This window comes from Ovis canadensis, chromosome 8 (assembly GCF_042477335.2).
Source record: "Ovis canadensis isolate MfBH-ARS-UI-01 breed Bighorn chromosome 8, ARS-UI_OviCan_v2, whole genome shotgun sequence".
Classification (NCBI taxonomy): Eukaryota; Metazoa; Chordata; class Mammalia; order Artiodactyla; family Bovidae; genus Ovis; species Ovis canadensis.
The window spans coordinates 37,417,996-37,437,926 of record NC_091252.1 but is presented as its reverse complement, the minus strand read 5'-3'; the positions used below and the strand labels follow the sequence as shown (position 1 = coordinate 37,437,926).

The 19,931-nt window shown below is 42.8% G+C and overlaps 2 protein-coding genes, 1 long non-coding RNA gene and 1 pseudogene across 3 annotated transcripts in view; 2 read left to right on the top strand and 2 right to left on the bottom strand.

The window, feature by feature from the left end:
- Positions 1-1,233, bottom strand: part of LOC138444748 (uncharacterized) — a 92,046-nt gene extending 90,813 nt beyond the window's left edge. Inside the window, exon 1 of the long non-coding RNA XR_011258572.1 lies at positions 837-1,233. This is a non-coding gene — a long non-coding RNA (uncharacterized lncRNA). The remainder of the gene's footprint in view (positions 1-836) is intronic.
- GTF3C6 (general transcription factor IIIC subunit 6) lies at positions 100-11,919 on the top strand. Its single transcript, XM_069598131.1, has 6 exons — positions 100-650; positions 998-1,078; positions 4,562-4,625; positions 4,720-4,764; positions 7,128-7,241; positions 10,308-11,919. Exons 1-6 carry the CDS (start codon positions 522-524, stop codon positions 10,607-10,609), a joined length of 735 nt encoding a protein of 244 aa, XP_069454232.1. The 5' UTR covers positions 100-521; the 3' UTR covers positions 10,610-11,919.
- A 3,613-nt stretch (positions 11,920-15,532) lies between these two features.
- The window catches only part of RPF2 (ribosome production factor 2 homolog), a 36,492-nt gene continuing 32,093 nt past the window's right edge, over positions 15,533-19,931 (top strand). Inside the window, exon 1 of the mRNA XM_069598130.1 lies at positions 15,533-16,118. Within this exon, the coding sequence (XP_069454231.1) occupies positions 16,096-16,118 (23 nt within the window). The 5' untranslated portion in view covers positions 15,533-16,095. The remainder of the gene's footprint in view (positions 16,119-19,931) is intronic.
- On the bottom strand, positions 18,089-19,918 carry LOC138444747 (eukaryotic translation initiation factor 1 pseudogene; annotated as a pseudogene).

The following is a 19,931-nucleotide window of genomic DNA, read 5'->3' as shown; positions in this document are numbered from 1 at the left end:
CTTGAATGGGTTGCCATGCCCGCCTCCAGAGTATCCTCCCAACCCAGGGATCGACCCCCTTCTACTGTATTGGCAGGCGGTATCTTTACCACTAGCGCCACCTGCGAAGCCTGCAGCTTTTGCAGGGTCCTGAAACCCAAGCTCACTTCTTAGCGCAGTGAAGTGTGCCCTTAGCTTGGCTCGGGGAGAACTTGAATTGAGGATGAGTGTTTACACAACATAAAGAATTTCTTTCAAAGCAATGTAGGATGGGGATACTCTAAGCCTCTCCATTCCCCTCGCGCACGGTGGCCTCTTTGCCTGCACCTTCTTGATCTCCTCTGCCTCGCTCGCCAGTGGGCTCGTCCCACCAGCGACGGGAGTCCGAGGGCTCCCTAGGTCGCCGAAGCTGCCCGACAGAGGCCAGAGTCCTGGCTCCAGCTCTCGGAGGGGAACAAGGAGGTCCACGTGGGCCCGGGGGCCGCCATCTCGCGTGCTGGCAGCAGCGGCGGGCGCAGCCGGAGCCGCTGCCCTTACTCAAGATGGCGGCCCTGGCGGGCGGGGCCCACGGTTCGCTGGCGGCGCAGAGGAGCGGCGGTATGGCGGCAGCTGCCAAGGAGCCGAGTTGGGTGGACTGGGACGAAGAGGAGGAAGAGGAGGAGGAGGAAACAGTGAGTGCCACGGTGGAAGCCCGCGCGGTGGTGGCGGGGGTGGAAGTGGCTGTGTGCGCGGCAGGGAGTCGAGGCGCGGCCCCGGGGCGCCTGGTGGGATTGTGCCCCCGAGCGCGCGGGGCGGAAAGCAGCTGCCCACAGCCCTACGGGCCACACGGACGTTCTAGAGGGAAGGAGGGAGGTTACCTTCGTTAACGGAGCGCGCTTCCTCTCCTTGAAAGCAGAACGTAATTTTCACGAAAGTGGAGTCGTTTCACTGCGAGTGTTTGTTTGGCTTTTCTCCTTAACTGCCTGCCTCTTCCTGCATTCTCACAGGCTAACGCGTTAACCCTTCTTTCTTCCACCAGGAGCAGTTGGTTATGGTGGAATTATCAGGAATTCTTGATTCAGACTTGCTCTCAAAATGTGAAAATAAATGCAAGATTTTGGTGAGTCTTGTAGAATTGGTGGGTTGTTGTAGGTTTTCTTAAATCTGAAACAAGAATGAATGGTGACATACCCATCCCCTTTAGTTGAGACAGTTCAGTTAAGTCGCTCAGTCGTGTCTTTTTGCGACCTCATGGACTGCAGCACGCCAGGCTTCCCTGTCCATCACCAGCTCCCAAACCTTACTCAAACTCATGTCCATTGTGGTGATGCCATCCAACCATCTCATCCTTTGTCGCTCCCTTCTCCGCCTGCCTTCAGTCTTTCCCAGCATCAGGGTCTTTTCAAATGAGTCAGTTCTTCGCATTAGGTGGCCAAAGTATTGGAGTTTCAGCTTCAGCATCAGTCTTTCCAGTGAATATTCAGGACTGAGTTCCTTTAGGATGAACTGGTTGGATCTTCTTGCTGTCCGAGGGACTCTCGCAGTCTTCTCCAATGCCACAATTCAAAAGCATCCCCTTAAAATAGATTAATTCCAGGTATACAGAGCAGTGAACCATTGGAGACAGTCATAGTACAGGGAGCTATGGGAGCAGCTGGGAGAAAGCTAATGCCCAACTTCTACAGCGTTGTCGACTACAGAAAGATGCACAGCTTGAGAGTTGGGAGTTAAGTTTTATTTGGGGCAAAATGAGAACTGCAGCCAGGGAGGCAGCATCTCTGATAGTTCTGAGAGACTGCTCCAAAGAGACAGAGGGGAAAGGTCAATATATAAGATTTTGGTGAAGGGGGAGTTCAGTACCATTAAGCACTCATATTACAAAATGTTTTCTGCTAGTCACAAGGATTTGATGTCACCATGAAGGGATTTAGTGCTTTTCCAGGTATGAGGAGATGCAAGGGTTCGGATCATAAAATCAGTTCCTGAAAAGATCTAACTATCTAAAGATCTGTCGCACCAGATTCCCTGGAGCACACAGTGCCTCACTGCACCCTGAGCTCTCTCCGGGTGCTGAAGGTCAGCAGCTGCAGCAGCACAGGGTTCCGTCTCCACAGGGGCAGGTGGCAGATGCCCTTGTTCAGTCATTGGCAGTGCTCTTGGCAAGTGCCAGTTTGTAGTTGACAGCATCAACAATGATGCCTGATGTCTGCATGTGTGGCTGGAAAGAGTTAAAGATTTGTGGGGAAGGGGGTGGCATTTTGAAATGGAAGATTAAATTTTGAAAAAAAAAATGCAGTGTTTTTGGACCTCCCTGGTTAAGAATCTGCCTTGCAATGCAGGGCTCAGGGGTACAGTTCTTGGTGCGGGGAACTAAGATCCCACATGCCCTGGGGCAGCTAAGTCTCAGTACCACGGCCACTGAAGCCCACAGGACGCAACTAAAGAGCCTCTGGGCTGCAACTACTGTGCCCACTCCAGGCAGGTGGGATCTTCGCTTCCTGACTGGGGATCTAACCTGTGCCCCCTGCAATGGAATTTTAACCACTGGACCACCAGGGAAATCCTTCTTTTCTTTTTTAAATTGAGAAATAATTGACATATAATATTATACTAGATTCCCTTGGGGGCTCAGTGGTAAAGAATCCACCTGCCAATGTAGGAGACCAGAGTTTGATCCTTGATCCAGGAAGATCCCACATGCCCCAGAGCAACTAAGCCCCCTGCGCCACAACTGCTGAGCCCAGTGCTTCCGAGCCCTCCAGCCACAGCTGCTGAAGCCTGAGTGCCGTAGAGCCCATGCTGTGCAGCAAGAGAAGCCACTGCAGTGAGAGGCTGGAGCACTGTGATTAGAGAGTAGCCCCAGCTCACTGCAATAGAGGAAAGCCCAGCACAGCCACACAGAAATAAATTATTATTTTATAATATATAATTTTCATAAAAAATAAAATATTTTTTATAAAACTGACCTGGTCAGCTTTCATTCCAATCCCAAAGAAAGGCAGTGCCAAAGAATGTGCAAATTACCACACAGTTTTACTCATTTCATATGCTAGCAAAGTAATGCTCAAAATCCTTCAAGCTAGGCTTCAACAGTATGTGAACCACAAACTTCCAGATGTACAAGCTGGATTTAGAAAAGGAAGAGGAACCAGAGATCAAATTGCCAACATCCGTTGGATCATAGGAAAAGCGAGAGAATTCCAGAAGAGCATCTACTTCTGCTTCATTGACTAGGCTAAAGCCTTTGATTGTGTGGATCACAACAAGCTATGGAAAATTCTTCAAGAGATGGGAATACCAGACCACCTTACTTGCCTCCTTAGAAACCTGTATGCAGGTCAAGAAACAACAGTTTGCAGCCAGATTGGGAAAGGAGTATGTCAAGGTTGTATATTGTCACCCTGCTTATTTAACTTACATGCAGAGTATATCATACGAAATGCCGGGCTGGATAAAGCAGAAGCTGGAATTAAGATTGCTGGGAGAAATATCAATACCCTCAGATACACAGATGATACCACACTTATGGCAGAAAGCGAAGAAGAACTAAAAAGCCTCTTGATGAAAGTGAAAGAGGAGAGTGAAAAGTTGGCTTAAAACTCAACATTCAAAAAACTAAGATCATGGCATCTGGTCCCATCACTTCATAGCAAATAGATGGGAAAACAATGAAAACAGTGACAGACTTTATTTTCTTGGGCTCCAAAATCACTGCAGCTGGTGACTGCAGCCATGAAATTAAAAGACGCTTGCTCCTTGGAAGAAAACCTATGACCAACCTAGACAGCATATTAAAAAGCAGAGACATTACTTTGCCTACCAAGGTCCATCTAGTCAAAGCTACGGTTTTTCCAGTAGTCATGTACAGATGTGAGAGATGGACAATAAAAAAGGCTGAATGCTGAAGAATTGAGCCTTCAAACTGTGGTGCTAGAGAAGACTCTTGAAAGTCTCTTGGACAGCAATGAGATCAAACTGGTTGATCCTAAAGGAAATCAACCCTGAATATTCACTGGAAGGACTGATGCTGAAGCTCCAATACTTTGGCCACTTGATGTGAAGAGCTGACTTATTGGGAAAGACCCTGCTGCTAGAAAGATTGAAGGCAGGAGGAGAAGGGGACGACAGGACAAGATCGTTGGATGGCATCACTGACTCAATGGACATGAGTATGAATAAACTCAGGGAGATGCTGAAAGACAGGGAAGCCTGGCGTGCTGCAGTCCATGGGGTCGCAAAGACTCAGACATGACTGAAGGATTGAACAACAATTTTTTTAAAAAATTATATTAGTTTCAGCTGTATGTTTTTAGTATTTGTATTATGAAGTGATCACCACAATGTCTAATTAACCCCCATCACTACACATATAATTACAAATTTTTTTTTCTTCTGGTAATGACTTTGAAGATTTACTGTCTTAGCAACTTTCAGATATAAAGTACAGTACTATCTATAGTCACTGTGATGTTCTTAAACATCCCAGGACTTATTTATTTTATGACTGGAAGTTGGTATTATTTGAGCCCCTCTTCACCCATTTCCCCCACTCCCAAGGCTGTTTTTACTAATGATTTTTTAATGGTCCTATATTCTGTTGTAGGGAATTGATACTGAAAGGCCCATTCTGCAAGTGGACAGCTATGTCTTTGCTGGAGAGTATGAAGGTAGGAGGATGTCAGAGAGATGAAATTCCCTTTTTTTATATGGCTTTTGGAGAAAGCAGCTATTTCAACAAGTTGCCTTAATGTTTTTCTGCAGACACTGTTGGGACCTGTGTTATATTTGAAGAAAATGTTGAATATGGTAAGTGATTGCTATGCTGACTCAACTCTTTTTGTTGTGAAATATTTCAAACATACTTGTATATGATGGATATTAAAGTTAAACATCTCATGTACCCACTGTCTACCTGTGTCAAATCCTCCCTTTTGGCTAGGTAGTTAAAAAACATTCCAGGTGCATTTGAAGCCCCTGTGTATCCCTCTCCAAAATTACTCCCTTCTGTCTTCAGAGGTAATCACTTGTCTTCAGAGGTGATTACTCTCTTGAATTTGGTGTTTATCTTTCTTACACCTGATTTTATATTACATATGTATGTATCAGCAGACAATAAATAGCACTTTCTGGATACTTTCACACTTCATATAAATTGTAGCATTTGATAAATGTATCGTTCTATATCTTTTTTTCAATCAGATACGTTTTGAGATTTTTTTACATGCTTATATATATATATGTATATATAACTGTTTTCTCTGTTGCTATTTGTGACTGTACTGCAGTTTTTTCTCCAATTAATGGACATGTTGGTTGCTTCCATTTTTATTAATAACTACTAAAATTTATTGAGTGCTTTCTGTATGTCAGGCACTGTTCTAAGTGTTCCATGTATAAATGTCCTGAATCCTCACCACAAGTCTATGAGGTAGAGGGCACTGTTATCTTCATTTTATATTTGAAGGAACTGAAGCACAGAGAGATAAAAACATGCTCAAGGTCATAGACCTAGAAGCAGAGCCAGAACTGGAACCAAGATGGTCTGCTCCAGAGCCTGTTTTCTTAATTATGCTTATTTACTCATCACAAAAATGTCTTGTGCATCTATGTAAAAATGCCTCTTGGGTATACACTTAGAAACGGAACTGTTAGATTGATAAGTGTGTGTAGTAGATTCAGCCATCTGAAATTAACAATTTGGGCTGAATATTGCCAGTTTTACATGGTTCAACTTAATAGGCACCACTGTGTTGCTCTCTAAAGTGTAGTATCAGTAGTCACACAGTGGCAGGATTTCAGCGTGCTTCACATCCTTAGCAGAGTCTCATCCGTCATTCCCACCTACACCCACAGTTTTTATAAAGCTGTGACCCCAAGCAGCAGGTGGATAGCAATTTTTTTTTCTCAGCTTTCTCTCCTGACTGGGGATCTTCTCACTCCAGTCTGGCTTCAAGTAGTGTCTGACTTTTGTGCTTCATTTTGAGCGACAGAATTTTAGATCTCATTACCCAGTAAACCCAAATTCCCGACCCCGCTTTCCCACTTCAGGGCTGGCACCTAATAGACCTATTCAGTTCAGTTCAGTCACTCAGTCGTGTCCGACTCTTTGCGACCCCATGAATTGCAGCACGCCAGGCCTCCCTGTCCATCACCAACTCCTGGAGTTCACTCAGACTCACGTCCATTGAGTCCGTGATGCCATCCAGCCATCTCATCCTCAGTCGTCCCCTTCTCCTCCTGCCCCCAATCCCTCCCAGCATCAGAGTCTTTTCCAATGAGTCAACTCTTCGCACAAGGTGGCCAAAGTACTGGAGTTTCAGCTTTAGCATCATTCCTTCAAAAGAAATCCCAGGGCTGATCTCCTTCAGAGTGGACTGGTTGGATCTCCTTGCAGTCCAAGGGACTCTCAAGAGTCTTCTCCAACACCACAGTTCAAAAGCATCAATTCTTCAGCGCTCAGCCTTCTTCACAGTCCAACTCTTGCATCCATACATGACTACTGGAAAAACCATAGCCTTGACTATACGGACCTTAGTCAGCAAAGTAATATCTCTGCTTTTGAATATGCTATCTAGGTTGATCATAACTTTTCTTCCAAGGAGTAAGCGTCTTTTAATTTCATGGCTATAGTCACCATCTGCAGTGATTTTGGAGCCCCCAAAATAAAGTCTGACACTGTTTCCACTGTTTCCCCATCTATTTCCCATGAAGTGCTGGGACCAGATGCCATGATCTTTGTTTTCTGAATGTTGAGCTTTAAGCCAACTTTTTCACTCTCCTCTTTCACTTTCATCAAGAGGCTTTTTAGTTCCTCTTCACTTTCTGCCATAAGGGTGGTGTCATCTGCATATCTGAGGTTATTGATATTTCTCCCGGCAATCTTGACTCCAGCTTGTGTTTCTTCCAGTCCAGCGTTGTAGCTTTACTCTAACTTCGGGTTTCTGTCCCCTGTAGATGTGTGTTGTCTTTGAGTTCATTTGTATCTTCAGTTCTTAAGTATTTAATCTATTACTTCTCTGTGGCTGGAGCAGGAGGAATGAGTTAAATCTTGAACTTAACTGCATTATCTTGATAGGAAGTAGTTTAGTTCTCTAAACTGGAACCATTGAGGCTTAACACGATTATTTGATGCCATCAAGCAGTATAATAGTGTTCATTTTGTATTTTAGTGGATGCAGAAGGCAGTAACAAAACCGTGCTAAAATATAAATGCCACACAATGAAGAAGCTCAGCATGACAAGGACTCTTCTGACGGAAAAGAAGGAAGGAGAAGAAAACATAGGTTAGTTCACTTATTTCTCTGAAAATAGATGATTCAGTATTGGCTTTATGACACATTGTTGCCAGGATGTTCTTTGTACTTCATAATAATAACTATGTGTAATAGGTTAAGTATGTGCAAATTGAGAGCTCTCCATAAAAAGTACCAAAGATAGATTTTAAAATTTAGTTGAATTCTCATATAGCTGGGGGCACTGGAGACATATGAGAAATTTTTATCTGCTTTGCATTGGAAATGATTGTGAGGAGTTTGTCAAGCAACTTGACATGATTTCAACCCCAAGGAATTCAGCAGCCACTCCTCTCCCCACCATTAAAACTTTGTAAGTGCAAAAGATACGATGGTAGCAGTTCTTGACCCCCGCAGCATCTCCTGAGCTTTGGGGAGATGCAGTGACCTTCCCCAAGATGCTCACGGCTGGAAGAAGCTGGCTTTATATGTGAGGGAGGGACTCTAAGACCACAGTTGTTAATCTGAAGTCTAGTTCTTAATAAACACCCAGTTAGCCTTCTCCAGTTGCTAGTCATCCAACACTAGAGACTTTATGGGTGTTTCTTGCACCTGTAGCAGGCACATGTTTGCAGAGATGGACAAATAACCACTTGATGGTTTAAAAGCCCATTGTTCACCACACCAACCTCTTTCTGTTGCCGTGGGAATTTGGGACATGGTCAAAATAAATGTGTTTGTCCACCAAAAACAAGACTTATTGCTCAAAGACATATTTGAAACACTAGTAAATAAGACCCTAATGATGAATATTTGTGGCTTGATTTATTGTAAAGAATAAATATTTGAATGTACATTCATCATCTAGAAATTTATACCAGCTACACATAACTGTATAACAAATCTCTGTTCTTACATATTCCACAACTATCTTTTTTTTTAGGCACTTTGAAAATAATAGGAAGGAGGCACTTGAAGTTCTAGAATGAACTTGAAAGGCAGATACATATCAGATGGCTTAACTATCATTTAAATATTCTTCTTAAAGGAAGTTACAGAATTCGCTCTAGTCTTTTAATAATCTAATAGATCTTCGGGAGAATCTGGGTGCATCTTTTTATTTATTCATTAGCTTTGTACGGGTTTCCTGTAGTTGCAGCAAGCAGGGCTACTCTTTTTCGCAGTACACAGGCTTCTCATCGCTGTGGCTGCTCTTGTTGTGGAGCACAGGATCTAGGCACATGGGCTTCAATAGTTGCAGCACACAGACTCAGTAGTTGTGGCTTATGGGCTTAGTTGCTCCCACAGCATATGGAATCTTCCCAAACCAGGGATCGAACCTGTGTCCCCTGCATTTGAAGGCAGATTCTTATCCACTATGCCACCAGGGAAGTGCAAAATTTGGGTGTATTTTAATCAAATAAATTAGCAACCAACCATTCAAGGCTGTACTGGTTATCTATTGCTGCATAAAAAGTGGCCCCTAAACTTAATGGCTTAAAACAACAGCAGCAGAAGCAGTGTCTCCCATGGTTTCTATGAATCAGGAATTGGGAAACAGCTTATTAGCTAGGTGGTCTGGCTTGGGTCTCTCATGAGGTTGCAGTCATTTTGTTGACTGGGCTATAGTCATCTGAAGACATGAGTAGGGCTGGAAAGATCTAACTGTAGGATGGCTCACTCACATGGCTAGTGCGTTTGTGCTGGAGGCGCCACTGCCTTGCCCTCCTCACACTACTGGTTTGAGTGCCCTTTGACACAGCAGCTGGCTTTCCCAGACCAAGTGATTTTTAAGACCAAAGTAGAAGCCACAATGTCTTTTATGAACTAGCCTTCGAAGTCACATTCTGTCATTTCTTTGATATCCTATCTGTGTGGGAGGGGACGACACAGGGGCATGCGTGTCAGGCAGGTGAGGGTCATTGGGGACCATCTTGGATGCCAGCAGAACAAAGTAGACAGGAGGTGTAGTCCTTATTTTCTAGGAGCTTGTACTCTAAAGTAAATCACATTTAGACAGACATGGATGTCTATGGTCCGACACCCATTTCTCTCAACTTAGTTAGCTGTTATGTGCCAAGTATTATGCTAAATAACAGAGAAGGCTTTAGGGTGGCTTTAAGATTTTGAACTTGATGACTAAAAAGAATTTTTTTTTTTAGAATAATGTTATTCTCTATGTTTAGAATAATGTTATTGGAAGCAAAAAATAAGTTTGTTTTTTTTTTCAATAGAAGTCAATAGTTGAAGCTGAGCTGGAGGGAAAGGACTAATCGAGTTTTGAAAGAGGGAGACTTGATAGAGAAAAGATATGGGGTCAACAGTAAGGATGTTTCAACAAACAGCTGCAGAAGAGTTAGTTTATGGTGGGGTATAGGACAGATGGATGCTCAAACAGGGTGACAAGATAGGTTGGGATATCTTACAGATACCTAATGGAACTTTGACAGTGACAGTAAACAGCTTGGGTTATAGGAATTAAGTATCTATGAAAATACTTGGCTTTCTGAAAGGGTCAAAAGGATAAGAGAAAAAAAATGGCTAGCATTATTGAAGCAATTCTTGATTATGGGTGTTCATTGAGGGATTAGGGCTTTGACTGTAGGTATGAAAAGGAACAAACATTTTTTTCAAGGATTTTTTTGGAGAGGTATTTTATTTCAGAGAGGTTTTTTATTTCACAATTGGATTCTTCAATTTAAAATGACACATAAATGTTGACTTGGAAGACGATAGAGTGGTATCATCCACCGTATTTGAAAGCTGACTGAATAAGAAGAAAATTGTAGGGAAGTGACAATTTTCTTCTAGACAAGAGATGGCAGTGGAAGATCAGTTATCTCTCAGAATGAGCTGGGAACTGGACTCTGGAGAAAGGGCTTAGAATAGTAGTGATTTTCATAATGCATACCTTATAGGCTTTCCAAGGTCTCCATGTAAGATGAAAATTACACATTTGTTATCAGTTGGTTCAGGCACCATGTTCCTTTCTTTAAGTTGGGGTTTTATTTTGATAAATATTCATATGAACATTTAAATTAAAAATATTTGTAAGTAACTAAAATTCCTTTCTCATATTTCTTGGTTTCTCACCCCACCCACACCCTCCCCTATTAGGTGGTGTGGAATGGCTGCAAATCAAGGAGAATGATTTCTCCTATAGACCCAACATGATTTGTAATTTTCTGCATCAACATGAAGAGGATGAAGCTGTAGCTTCAGATCCAGATAAATCTTTGGAGTTGGAAGAGCATGAGACTCAAATGAAAGATAATTCAAACCTGATTTATGAACAGGAGAAACCACCGAACTTGGAAATAGAGGATTCTGGCCCTCTTATTGATATCCCTTCTTTTGAGACAGAAGGGTCTGTTTTTATGGATACCCAAGAAACTGCCTTAGAAATCACTCCTAGATGAAATGTTTCTCATAATAACTAGTCATGAACTTTTTATAGAATTTTTATATAATTGACTTTGTAGTTCACAATTTTAATTTTTGTTAGCTATATACACATTTCAGTTTCTAGTAGTTTAATATACTAGAATCATTAAGGACCAAATATATGAGTTTTTTAAAATGTGGTTTCAAGGACTATAGGGACCATTCTGTGATGAGTCCTTTAAAATGGAGGTTTTACTAAGGTAAGTGCATAAGTTTCTATTGCAGCCATTGCAAATTACTACATTTAATGGCTTATGTGTATTAAGCTACAGAAGTGTATTGTAGGTCAGCTGTTTGAGATGGGTCTCACCTGGGCTAAAATCAAGGTATTTGTAGAACTTCTCTTCTGGAGGTGGGATGGGGGATTCCATTTCCTTGCTCATTCAGTTGTTTACAGAATTCAGTTCTTTGCAATTGAAGGATCATGGTCCCATTTGCTTGCTGTTGGCCGAGAGACATTCCCATATTCCAGAGGCTGGCTGCGTTCCTTGACTCATAGCCCCTTCTCTTCAAAGCCAACCATGGTCAAGTTCTTCTCAGTCCTTGACTCTCTCCTGCTACTTCTGTCGTCCTATTGATGTTAGACCCTTCTGTCTTTTATTTGATTACATTGGGCACATCTGGCTGACTTCCCTATTTTAAGGTCTGTAACTTAATTCCATCTGCAAAGTCCATTTTGCCATGTAATTTAAACAAGCATAACACTGAAAATTATGGCATGAAAATATTTGCGGGGGTGGGACATCTTCCAGTCTACCAAGATCAATATTACAATTCTGAGAACAGAAGAATTCAGAAGTGCTTAAGGGTGAAGGTACAGTTCCTGATATTCCAGCTGTAATTTCACTCCTTTCCTACTGAAGAAAGATGACTGGAATTCAGCTGTAACAGTCATTTTACTACAGTGATACAACATTGTAAAGCCATTATCCTCCAATTAAAAATTAAGTATTATGGTGATAAGCTAGATCTGATCTAACTAGTATTTTTTTAAGTAAATTATTCACAAACTTTGATACAGGTTGATCTATATGAAATTACCAGTATTTGTTTCTGACTATATAATCCAGCCATTTTATATGGTTTATGCTGGAATTAAACACACCTCACATTAATTATATCTCATAGTGCTCTGTGATGACCTAGAGATGTGGGATGGGAGAGTGGGAGGGAGGCTCAGGATGGAGGGGGATCATGTATGCTTATGGCTGGTTCACGTTGTGTGGCAGAAACCAGCACAGTGTTGTAAAGCAAGTATCCTCCCATTAAAAATTTTAAAAAATTATACCTCTCAACTGTTGGAGGTACAACTTTGTTTTGACAGATTAGAAAATTAATGTTCTAGGATGAGAAAATTTTTCCTTCCATAAGTTTTGTAACTTTTTTCCTATTTAATTGGAAAACAACATACCCTGATTAAAAGTATTTCCAAACCATAAGCATGTATATCCTCCCAATTTTTATATGACTTTAGTCTCAGCTTTCCTTTAATCAGAAACATTTTTTCCTACCATATGTATGTGGAGAGACTGCTAATTACTTGCCCCAATATCTGGTCTTCCTTTTTCTCTTTGTAACAGAATCCCAGAATTTATTCAGGTGGGAGAAGGCAATGGCAACCCTCTCTAGTACTCTTGCCTGGAAAATCCCATGGGAGGAGCTTGGGAGGCTGCAGTCCATGGGGTCGCTAAGAGTCGGACACAACTGAGCAGCTTCACTTTCCCTTTTCACTTTCATGCACCGGAGAAGGAAATGGCAACCCACTCCAGTGTTCTTGCCTGGAGAATCCCAGAGATGGGGGAGCCTGGTGGGCTGCCGTCTGTGGGGTCGCACAGAGTCGGACACGACTGAAGCGACTTAGCAGCAGCAGCAGCAGCAGCAGCAGCAGTGTGCGCAGCTTTCCTTGTGTATATGAAAGTGGCCCTATTTTCTAGATATTAGTTCTTCCAAGCTTGATCTATAGATTCAATGCAGTCCCAACAAAACTACAGCAAGTTTTCTATGGACATTGTCAAACTGACTCTAAAGTTTATTTGGAGAGGCCAACTCTCAGAATAGCCAATACAATGTTAAAGAATATAGTAGGACTTCAAGACTTACTGTAAAAACTGTAGTAATATAGACAGTGGAAATTGCTGAAAGAATAGACAAATAAGTCAAAGGAACAGCATAGAGAGGCCAGAAATAGACACAGTCAACTGATCTTAGATTAGGGAACAAAGGCAATACAATGAAGCAAAGAGAGTCTTTTCAATAAATGGTGCTGGGACAACTGGACATCCTCCAGTTGTCCAAAAGAATGAAGTGGGACCCCTCCCCAGTCTCATATACAAAGACTTACTCAAAATGGACCAACAGGGACTTCCCTAGTGGTCCAGTGGTTGAGACTCCCTGCTCCCAATGCAGGGGGCCCAGGTTTGATCCCAGATCAGGGAACTAGATCCTACATGTCATGGATCCCACATGCTGCAACCAAAGATCCCAAGTGCGGCAGCTAAGACCTGGTGCAGCCTAATAAATACATACATTTTTTAATATATAATTGTTTTTAAAAAAATGGATTAATCGCTTAAATAAATGTAAGGGCTAAAGTTATAAAACTCTTTGGAGAAAATATAGGTATAAATCTTTTATTATGTTGGATTAGGAAATGGTCTTTTAGATAAAACATGAAAAGTGGAAGCAACAAAAGAAAAAATGACACATTGGACTTCATCAAAATTGAACTTTTTCAATTCGAAGGACATTAGAAAAAAAGATCAATTGGAGAAAATATTTGCAAATTATCCATCAGATAAGGGACTTGTATCTAGAATATATGAGAAACTATTGCAACTCAAAAAGACAAAGGATCTGAGCATTTTTCTGGAAGAAGATATGGTTAATCAACCTATGAAAAGATGCTCAAAATCACTTGTCATCAGGGTAATGCAAATGAAAACCACAATGAGCTACCACTTTATACCCACTAGGTAGGATGGCTTGATGAAAAAAGATGAACAGTAGCAAATTTTGGAGATAAGTGGAGAAGTTGGAACCTGTGGTTAATAGAATAATGCTTTCCCCAAAACATGTCCACGCTCTAAATGTAGGGATCTGTGAATATGTTACTGTACTTGGCCAAAGGGAATTTGCTATATGATTAAGTTAAGGATTTTGAGATGGGGGATATAGTTGTGGATTATCCAAGTGGGCCACATGTAATTGCAAGAGTTTTATAAGAGGGAGTCAAACAAGTAACAGAAAATGCCAGTAGAAACAGAAGTTCAGGTGATGCCTTTTCAAGATAGAGGAATACCAAGAAATGCAAACAGCTTATATAACCTGGAAAGGTAAAGATTCTCCCTCCAGTTTTTAGGGGGAATGGAGCCCCACTGACAATTTTAGACCTGTAAAATTAGGCTTCTGGTTTCTAGAGGTCTCAGTTCAGTCGCTCAGTAGTGTCCAACTCTTTGCCACCCCATGGACTGCAGCATGCCAGGCTTCCCTGTCCATCACCGACTCCTGGAACTTGCTCAAACTCATGTGTATCAAGTTGGTGATGCTATCCAACCATCCCATCCTCAGTCGTCTCCTCTTCCCACCTTCAATCTGTCCCAGCATCAGGGTCTTTTCCAGTGAGTCAGTTCTTTGCATCAGGTGGCCAAAGCATTGAATGCGTCAGCTTCAGCATCAGTCCTTCCAATGAATATTCAGGACTGATTTCCTTTAGGATGGACTGGTTGGATCTCCTTGCTGTTTAAGGGACTCTCAAGAGTCTTCTCCAACACCACAGTTCAAAAGCATCATTTTTGGGTGCTCAGCTTTCTTTATAGTCCACCTCTCACATTCATACATGACTACTGGAAAAACCATCGCTTTTGACTAGATGGACTTTAGTTGGCAAAGCAATTTCTCTGCTTTTTAATATGCTGTCTAGGTTTGTCAGTTTTTCTTCCAAGGAGCAACCATCTCTAGAAGTCTAACTTAATAAATTTGTGTTATGATAATAAATTTGTGGTAATTTGTGACAGCAGCAATAGAAAAACCAGTTCCAGGCCCTCTTACATTGTTAATAGAAATGTAAAACAGTGCAGGCAGAAGTTTTACAGTTCCTCCAAATGTCAAACAGGGTGGCCATATGCAGTTTTAGAGAATTAAAAACAAAAGTCTACACAAAAACTTGAACATGGATGTTCAAAGCATCATAAGGTATAATCTTTAAGATTATAAAAGTGGAAACACAAATTTTTGAATGGATAAGCAAACATGGTATATCCACAGAATGGACCATTACTCAGTTCTAAATAAATGAATGTACTGAGAATGAAGTACTGATACATGCTACAACACATGTGAACTGTAAACATGAGCACATGGGAACACAGTAAGTGAAATAAGCCAGACAAAAAAGGCCACATATTGTATGAATCCATTTATATGGTATATTCTCCATAGGCAGATCTATGGAGACATAGATTAGAGGTTATCAGGATGGTTATGAGAAGGGTGATAAAAATGTTTTGGAATTGGTGGTGGTGGATGTACATCTTTGCAGATACACTAAAAGCCACAGAAATTGTACACTTTACAGGACTAACATGGTACCTGAAATATACAATTGAAACACAGGGGAAAGTAACGATCTTAGTATTATCTTCTCCTTACCTTTTATGTGCCGGGCACCATGGCAGTTATAAACTCTACCTCACTGATCTCACTGTTTTGTCAACGGTGCATATTGCACGTTGATCATTTTAGTGACTGTGTGAGTACCTACCATTCTGTCAACCTTTCTAGCATCCTGGGGGATTCCCAGATGAATAACACCTGTCCATAAGAAACCATAAGAGATTAAAAATAACTGTGCATGGGCAGTTGGAGCAACTTATGGACAAGATTTTAAAAAACACATACACACACAAAACCCAGCTGCCACTTACCTAGAGCTGGGAGCAAAACTATGCTAGGGCACTCAACACCACCTAAGAGGTGAGCCACCCCTCCAGACCACCCCTGTACACACCGTGTCCTCACGCCATGTAAGGAACCAGCTCACCTGCCCCGCCCCCTTCCCAGCAAGCAAGGGAACCTGTTACTTGGTTTTAGTCTCTCCCGCAGGCGCAGTAGCCCCCTTTTAGTGTATCTGCAAAGATGCCTTAATTTCTTCGCTGGCCTCTCCAATTTCTATTGATTGAGGGAAGGCCAAGAACCCTGACCAGTATCATATACAGGTGTGTACCTCAAGCTCCTAGAAGCGAGCGTTAACTTTCTGAAAAGAACCCAGGCAAAAACCTGTAACCAAGGGAACATAGTCCCTCCTCCACAGCCAATAGCATCTCCAGGAGTCCACTTCGACCCAGGAAGTGGCGTCAGACGCAACTTCCGTTTCCGGAAGCTTGGTTCCGCCTCCGCCGACACACAGCCCTATCGCGTAAGCTGGCGGTACACGTGCGTTCACCCGGTTCCCCCTGAGGTAGCGATGGACGCTTTGGATAGAGTTGTGTAAGTGCACTGGGTTCTTTCCCCGGTAACGTTGGCGCAAGGGGGCTCCTGTAGCTGGATGGGGTGTTAGCGCTTCTGCCTCCCATGCTCCTTCCTCACACGCGTTGCCAGTCCGGGTGGATTGGAGCAGCTCCAGGAGGGGAGATGGAGAGCGGGGAAGTCCGCGTGTGGGAGCCCGGAGGTGGAGGTGGCACCAGGGCTTTGGCAGCTTTTATCCTAGACAATTGGGAATGCCTTCGTTTCCGCAGTTGTGTGAGAAAGGCGTTAGAGTGAGGGGCTCTGAGCACAGCCCTCGAATCTGACAGATTGAGGTGACAGACCGCTTAGAGCTTTGTGGTTGGGTCATTTAGCCTCCCTAAATTTCAGTTTGCTGTGTAAAGTAGCATTTATAATAGTCATTCTTCATAGAATGTGAGGATTATTTGCGAGAATGTAGGTAAAGGCTTTGTTGCAGCGCAGAGAGATGCTCATTTCCTCTTTTTCCCAAACTCGTACATGTTTCTTGAGTTGTCCTTGGTTAATCGCTGCTTTAAATTCGTCCAGAAAGTGTTTCTCGATCTCCTAAATAGTTACGTGATTTGCTATGGGTTTTTTTGCTGTTTACCTGGGTTAACGTATAATCAAAAGGACAAATTATTCGTTTGGTCTGTACACTTTGCAGGTCTGGGGCTGCGAAGATGAGTAAGACTAGTTTATTGACTCGTTGGGGGACAGATAGCTAAGAAAACGTACAAGGTGTTTGCATTAGTTGCTGGTTCATTCAGTTCAGTCGCTCAGGCGTGTCCGACTCTTTAAGACCCCCTGAACCGCAGCACGCCAGGCCTCCCTGTCCATTACCAATTCCCGGAGTTTACCCAAACTCATGATCATTGAGTCGGTGATGCCATCCAACCATCTCATCCTCTGTGGTCCTCTTCTCCTCCTGCCTTCAATCTTTCCCAACATCAGGGTCTTTTCAAATGAGTCAGTTCTTCCCATTAGGTGGCCAAAGTATTGGAGTTTCAGCTTTAGCATCAGTCCTTCCAGTGAACACTCAGGACTGATCTCCTTTAGGATGGACTGGTTGGATCTCCTTGCAGTCCAAGGGACTCAAGAGTCTTCTCCAACACCACAGTTCAAAAGCATCAGTTGTTTGGTGCTCAGCTTTCTTTATGGTCAAACTCTCACATCCATACATGACTACTGGAAAAACCATAGCCTTGACTAGGTGGACCTTTGTTGGCAAAGTAATGTCTTTGCTTTTTTTTTTTTCCTGAAAACAAGTTTTATTTAAATAAGGGTTTAAATACATTACATAACATTAAAACTGAAGAGGGGGGAAAAAAACCAAAAAACCAGTTTACTTCACAAGGCATAGGGCAGCTGTTGCTAGTTAAGTTGCAAGCTCTACAGCTACGTGACTGATAACATTGGTTTGAAATTTGTTCCCTTGTCAAAAGTTTAACTGATAGAAGGTTGGCCTCACATTCTAGTTTGGATGTCGATTAGCTAGGACATGTCTGGTCATGAAGACCTTGGTGGCAAGCCAGATGTCCTGTCACCTCACTGGAGGGTGGATGCTCTAAGCCCTGCCCACCCAGTCACGTTGGAGACATCACAGGATCCTTCCCTGACCACTGAAGGCACCCTCTAGCAGTACAGCTGCCTCACCCATCCTCCACTCTCCGCTTCATCGAGGACTGTTCAGGTGGTGACATGTTCTCAGGGCAGGGAACTTTGCAGAGGGACTGCCGAGGAGCTTCCGGCCAGACATAGCCATCTGTGATCCTGGGGCTCTGGACTTGGCTGAAACATCACTGTTATTGCTTTGTTTCAGGCTGGACACTGCCAGGCGCCCACTGCTTGACCTCTGTTTAAATGAGGGACTTCAAGACTAGACAGCATGCCTCTTTTCAGTTTATTGCATGAAGGAGTTACACTAGTCCAAGTTAAAAGCAGACCCCAAATGGTTACATTATACAAGCTGTGAGGTTTTTAAACTTGTGACAAGGGACAGAAGGGAAATTCTACTCATTGCAAGGAAATCCTCACTTAAGCTTCAGTGAGCCAAAAGCACTTAAAACCCATGAACCTTCAGCTGGTCGTCCTTAGCCAGTCCAATCTCTACCAGGAACTGGCATATGTTCTTGCGCTGGTCACCCTGTAGCTGAATCACTTCTCCATATTCTGGATGCTCAATTACAGTACCATTGCAGGCAAATTTCTTCTTAAACGCCTTCACTAGTTTCTTTTTATCGTAATCATCAGCGATCCCTTGGACAGTGGTAAGGGTCTTCCTGCCGTTTCTCTGTTGAATTCTTATATGGATATAATCCTCAGTGCCAGCAGGAAGCAGATCATCACCCTTACTTGCATCAGCAAGGGGGTCGAAACAGTGGAGGTTCTGGATAGCGGACATACGACACGATTCCTTTTCCTCGGTGGAAACGGCCTGCGGAAGGCGGCGGCGGGAGAAGGCGGGCAGGGGGGACGCAGCGTCGGGAAGCGAGGGGGCTCAAGGGGGAGGCTGCTGAGTCCTCGGCGGCGGCTCAGTGACTGGGCTCTTTGCTTTTTAATATGCTGTCTAGGTTGGTCATAACTTTCCTTCCAAGGAGTAAACTGCTTTTAATTTCATGGCTGCAGTCACCATCTGAGGTGATTTTGGAGCCCCCAAAATTAAAGTCAGCCACTGTTTCTACTGTTTTTCCCCATCTATTTGCCATGAAGTTGCTGGTTAATCAGAAGTCCGCAACATACAGCGGAATATGCAACATACAGCACTTTTATTGGGTTATGGATGCACTAAATCTCTCTTGGTTTGAAAAATAATGTGTATCTCTATCAACCAGTAAATGATTAGAAGCTGTATATGTGCTTGATATTTTATCGGGAGGAGAGTTTTTTAAAGTCTGTATGGTACAGTATGTGTGTGTGTGTTGTTTTTCTTTTCCATCCCGAAGTGTACATGGAACCGGAAGAAGGCAGGATCATAGTTATTTAAGAGAAAAATTATTTCTGTAGGTGGCAGATGGGGAATCAAGAATCTCACTGTAGTGTAAGTGGAGGTGAACAAGGCAGGGTATAAAAGCCTTCTACTCGATGTGACAGAATACAATCAGAATAATGAATTTGTTTCCCATATATAGTATAAGTGTGTATGTGTATGTATATGTATTTGGCTGTGCTAGGTGTTTGTTGCTGTGAGGGCTGCTGTCTCCTTGTGGAGCTCCGGTACCTCATTGTATTGGTTTCTCTTGTTGCGGAGTACAGGCTCTAGGGCACAGGAACTTCAGTAGCTGCAGTTCCTGGGCTCAACAGTTGTGGTGCCCAGGCTTAGTTTCTCTGCTGCATGTGGGATCTGCCCGGATCAGGGATCTAACCTGGGTCTCCTGCATTGCAGGCAGATTCTTTACCTCTGAGCCACCAGGGAAGCCCCTGTTTTCCTTTCATGTTTTGCAGGATGATTGGTCTAGGTGAGTTTTTAAATGTAGCTCATTTTGAAGATTGGCCTACATGCCAAGCTGTGTGGCTTTGGACAGATTATGTCAGCTGACTCATCTGTAAAAGATTAGGCCTTAATAGACTAACTGTAATGAAGTGTCAGTTGTTATTATTCTCAGTTGGTGGCAACAGTATTTGACTTTATCAGCAATGATATTGGAGTGGGACATTGGATACTTCCTGGAAGGCATTGTGGTCTTATACCTGGAGGAAAGATAAGAAGTAACTAGCCTCCCTATGCCCACAAGTTGACTGGCAATTGGTATGCAGTTCATTGTGTTCAGGTGCAGAGTACTGGTTTGATTGCTTTAAGATTAAAGAAAAAATAATAGG

What these genes read in the sequence shown, in the direction of transcription:
- GTF3C6 (XM_069598131.1), top strand. Translation starts at nt 522, where the DNA reads ATGGCGGCCCTGGCGGGCGGGGCCCACGGTTCGCTGGCGGCGCAGAGG. An exon ending in AAAATAAATGCAAGATTTTG is followed by an intron (nt 1,079 to 4,561) that starts GTGAGTCTTGTA and finishes ATTCTGTTGTAG; the next exon opens with GGAATTGATACTGAAAGGCC. An exon ending in GGAAGGAGAAGAAAACATAG is followed by an intron (nt 7,242 to 10,307) that starts GTTAGTTCACTT and finishes CTCCCCTATTAG; the next exon opens with GTGGTGTGGAATGGCTGCAA.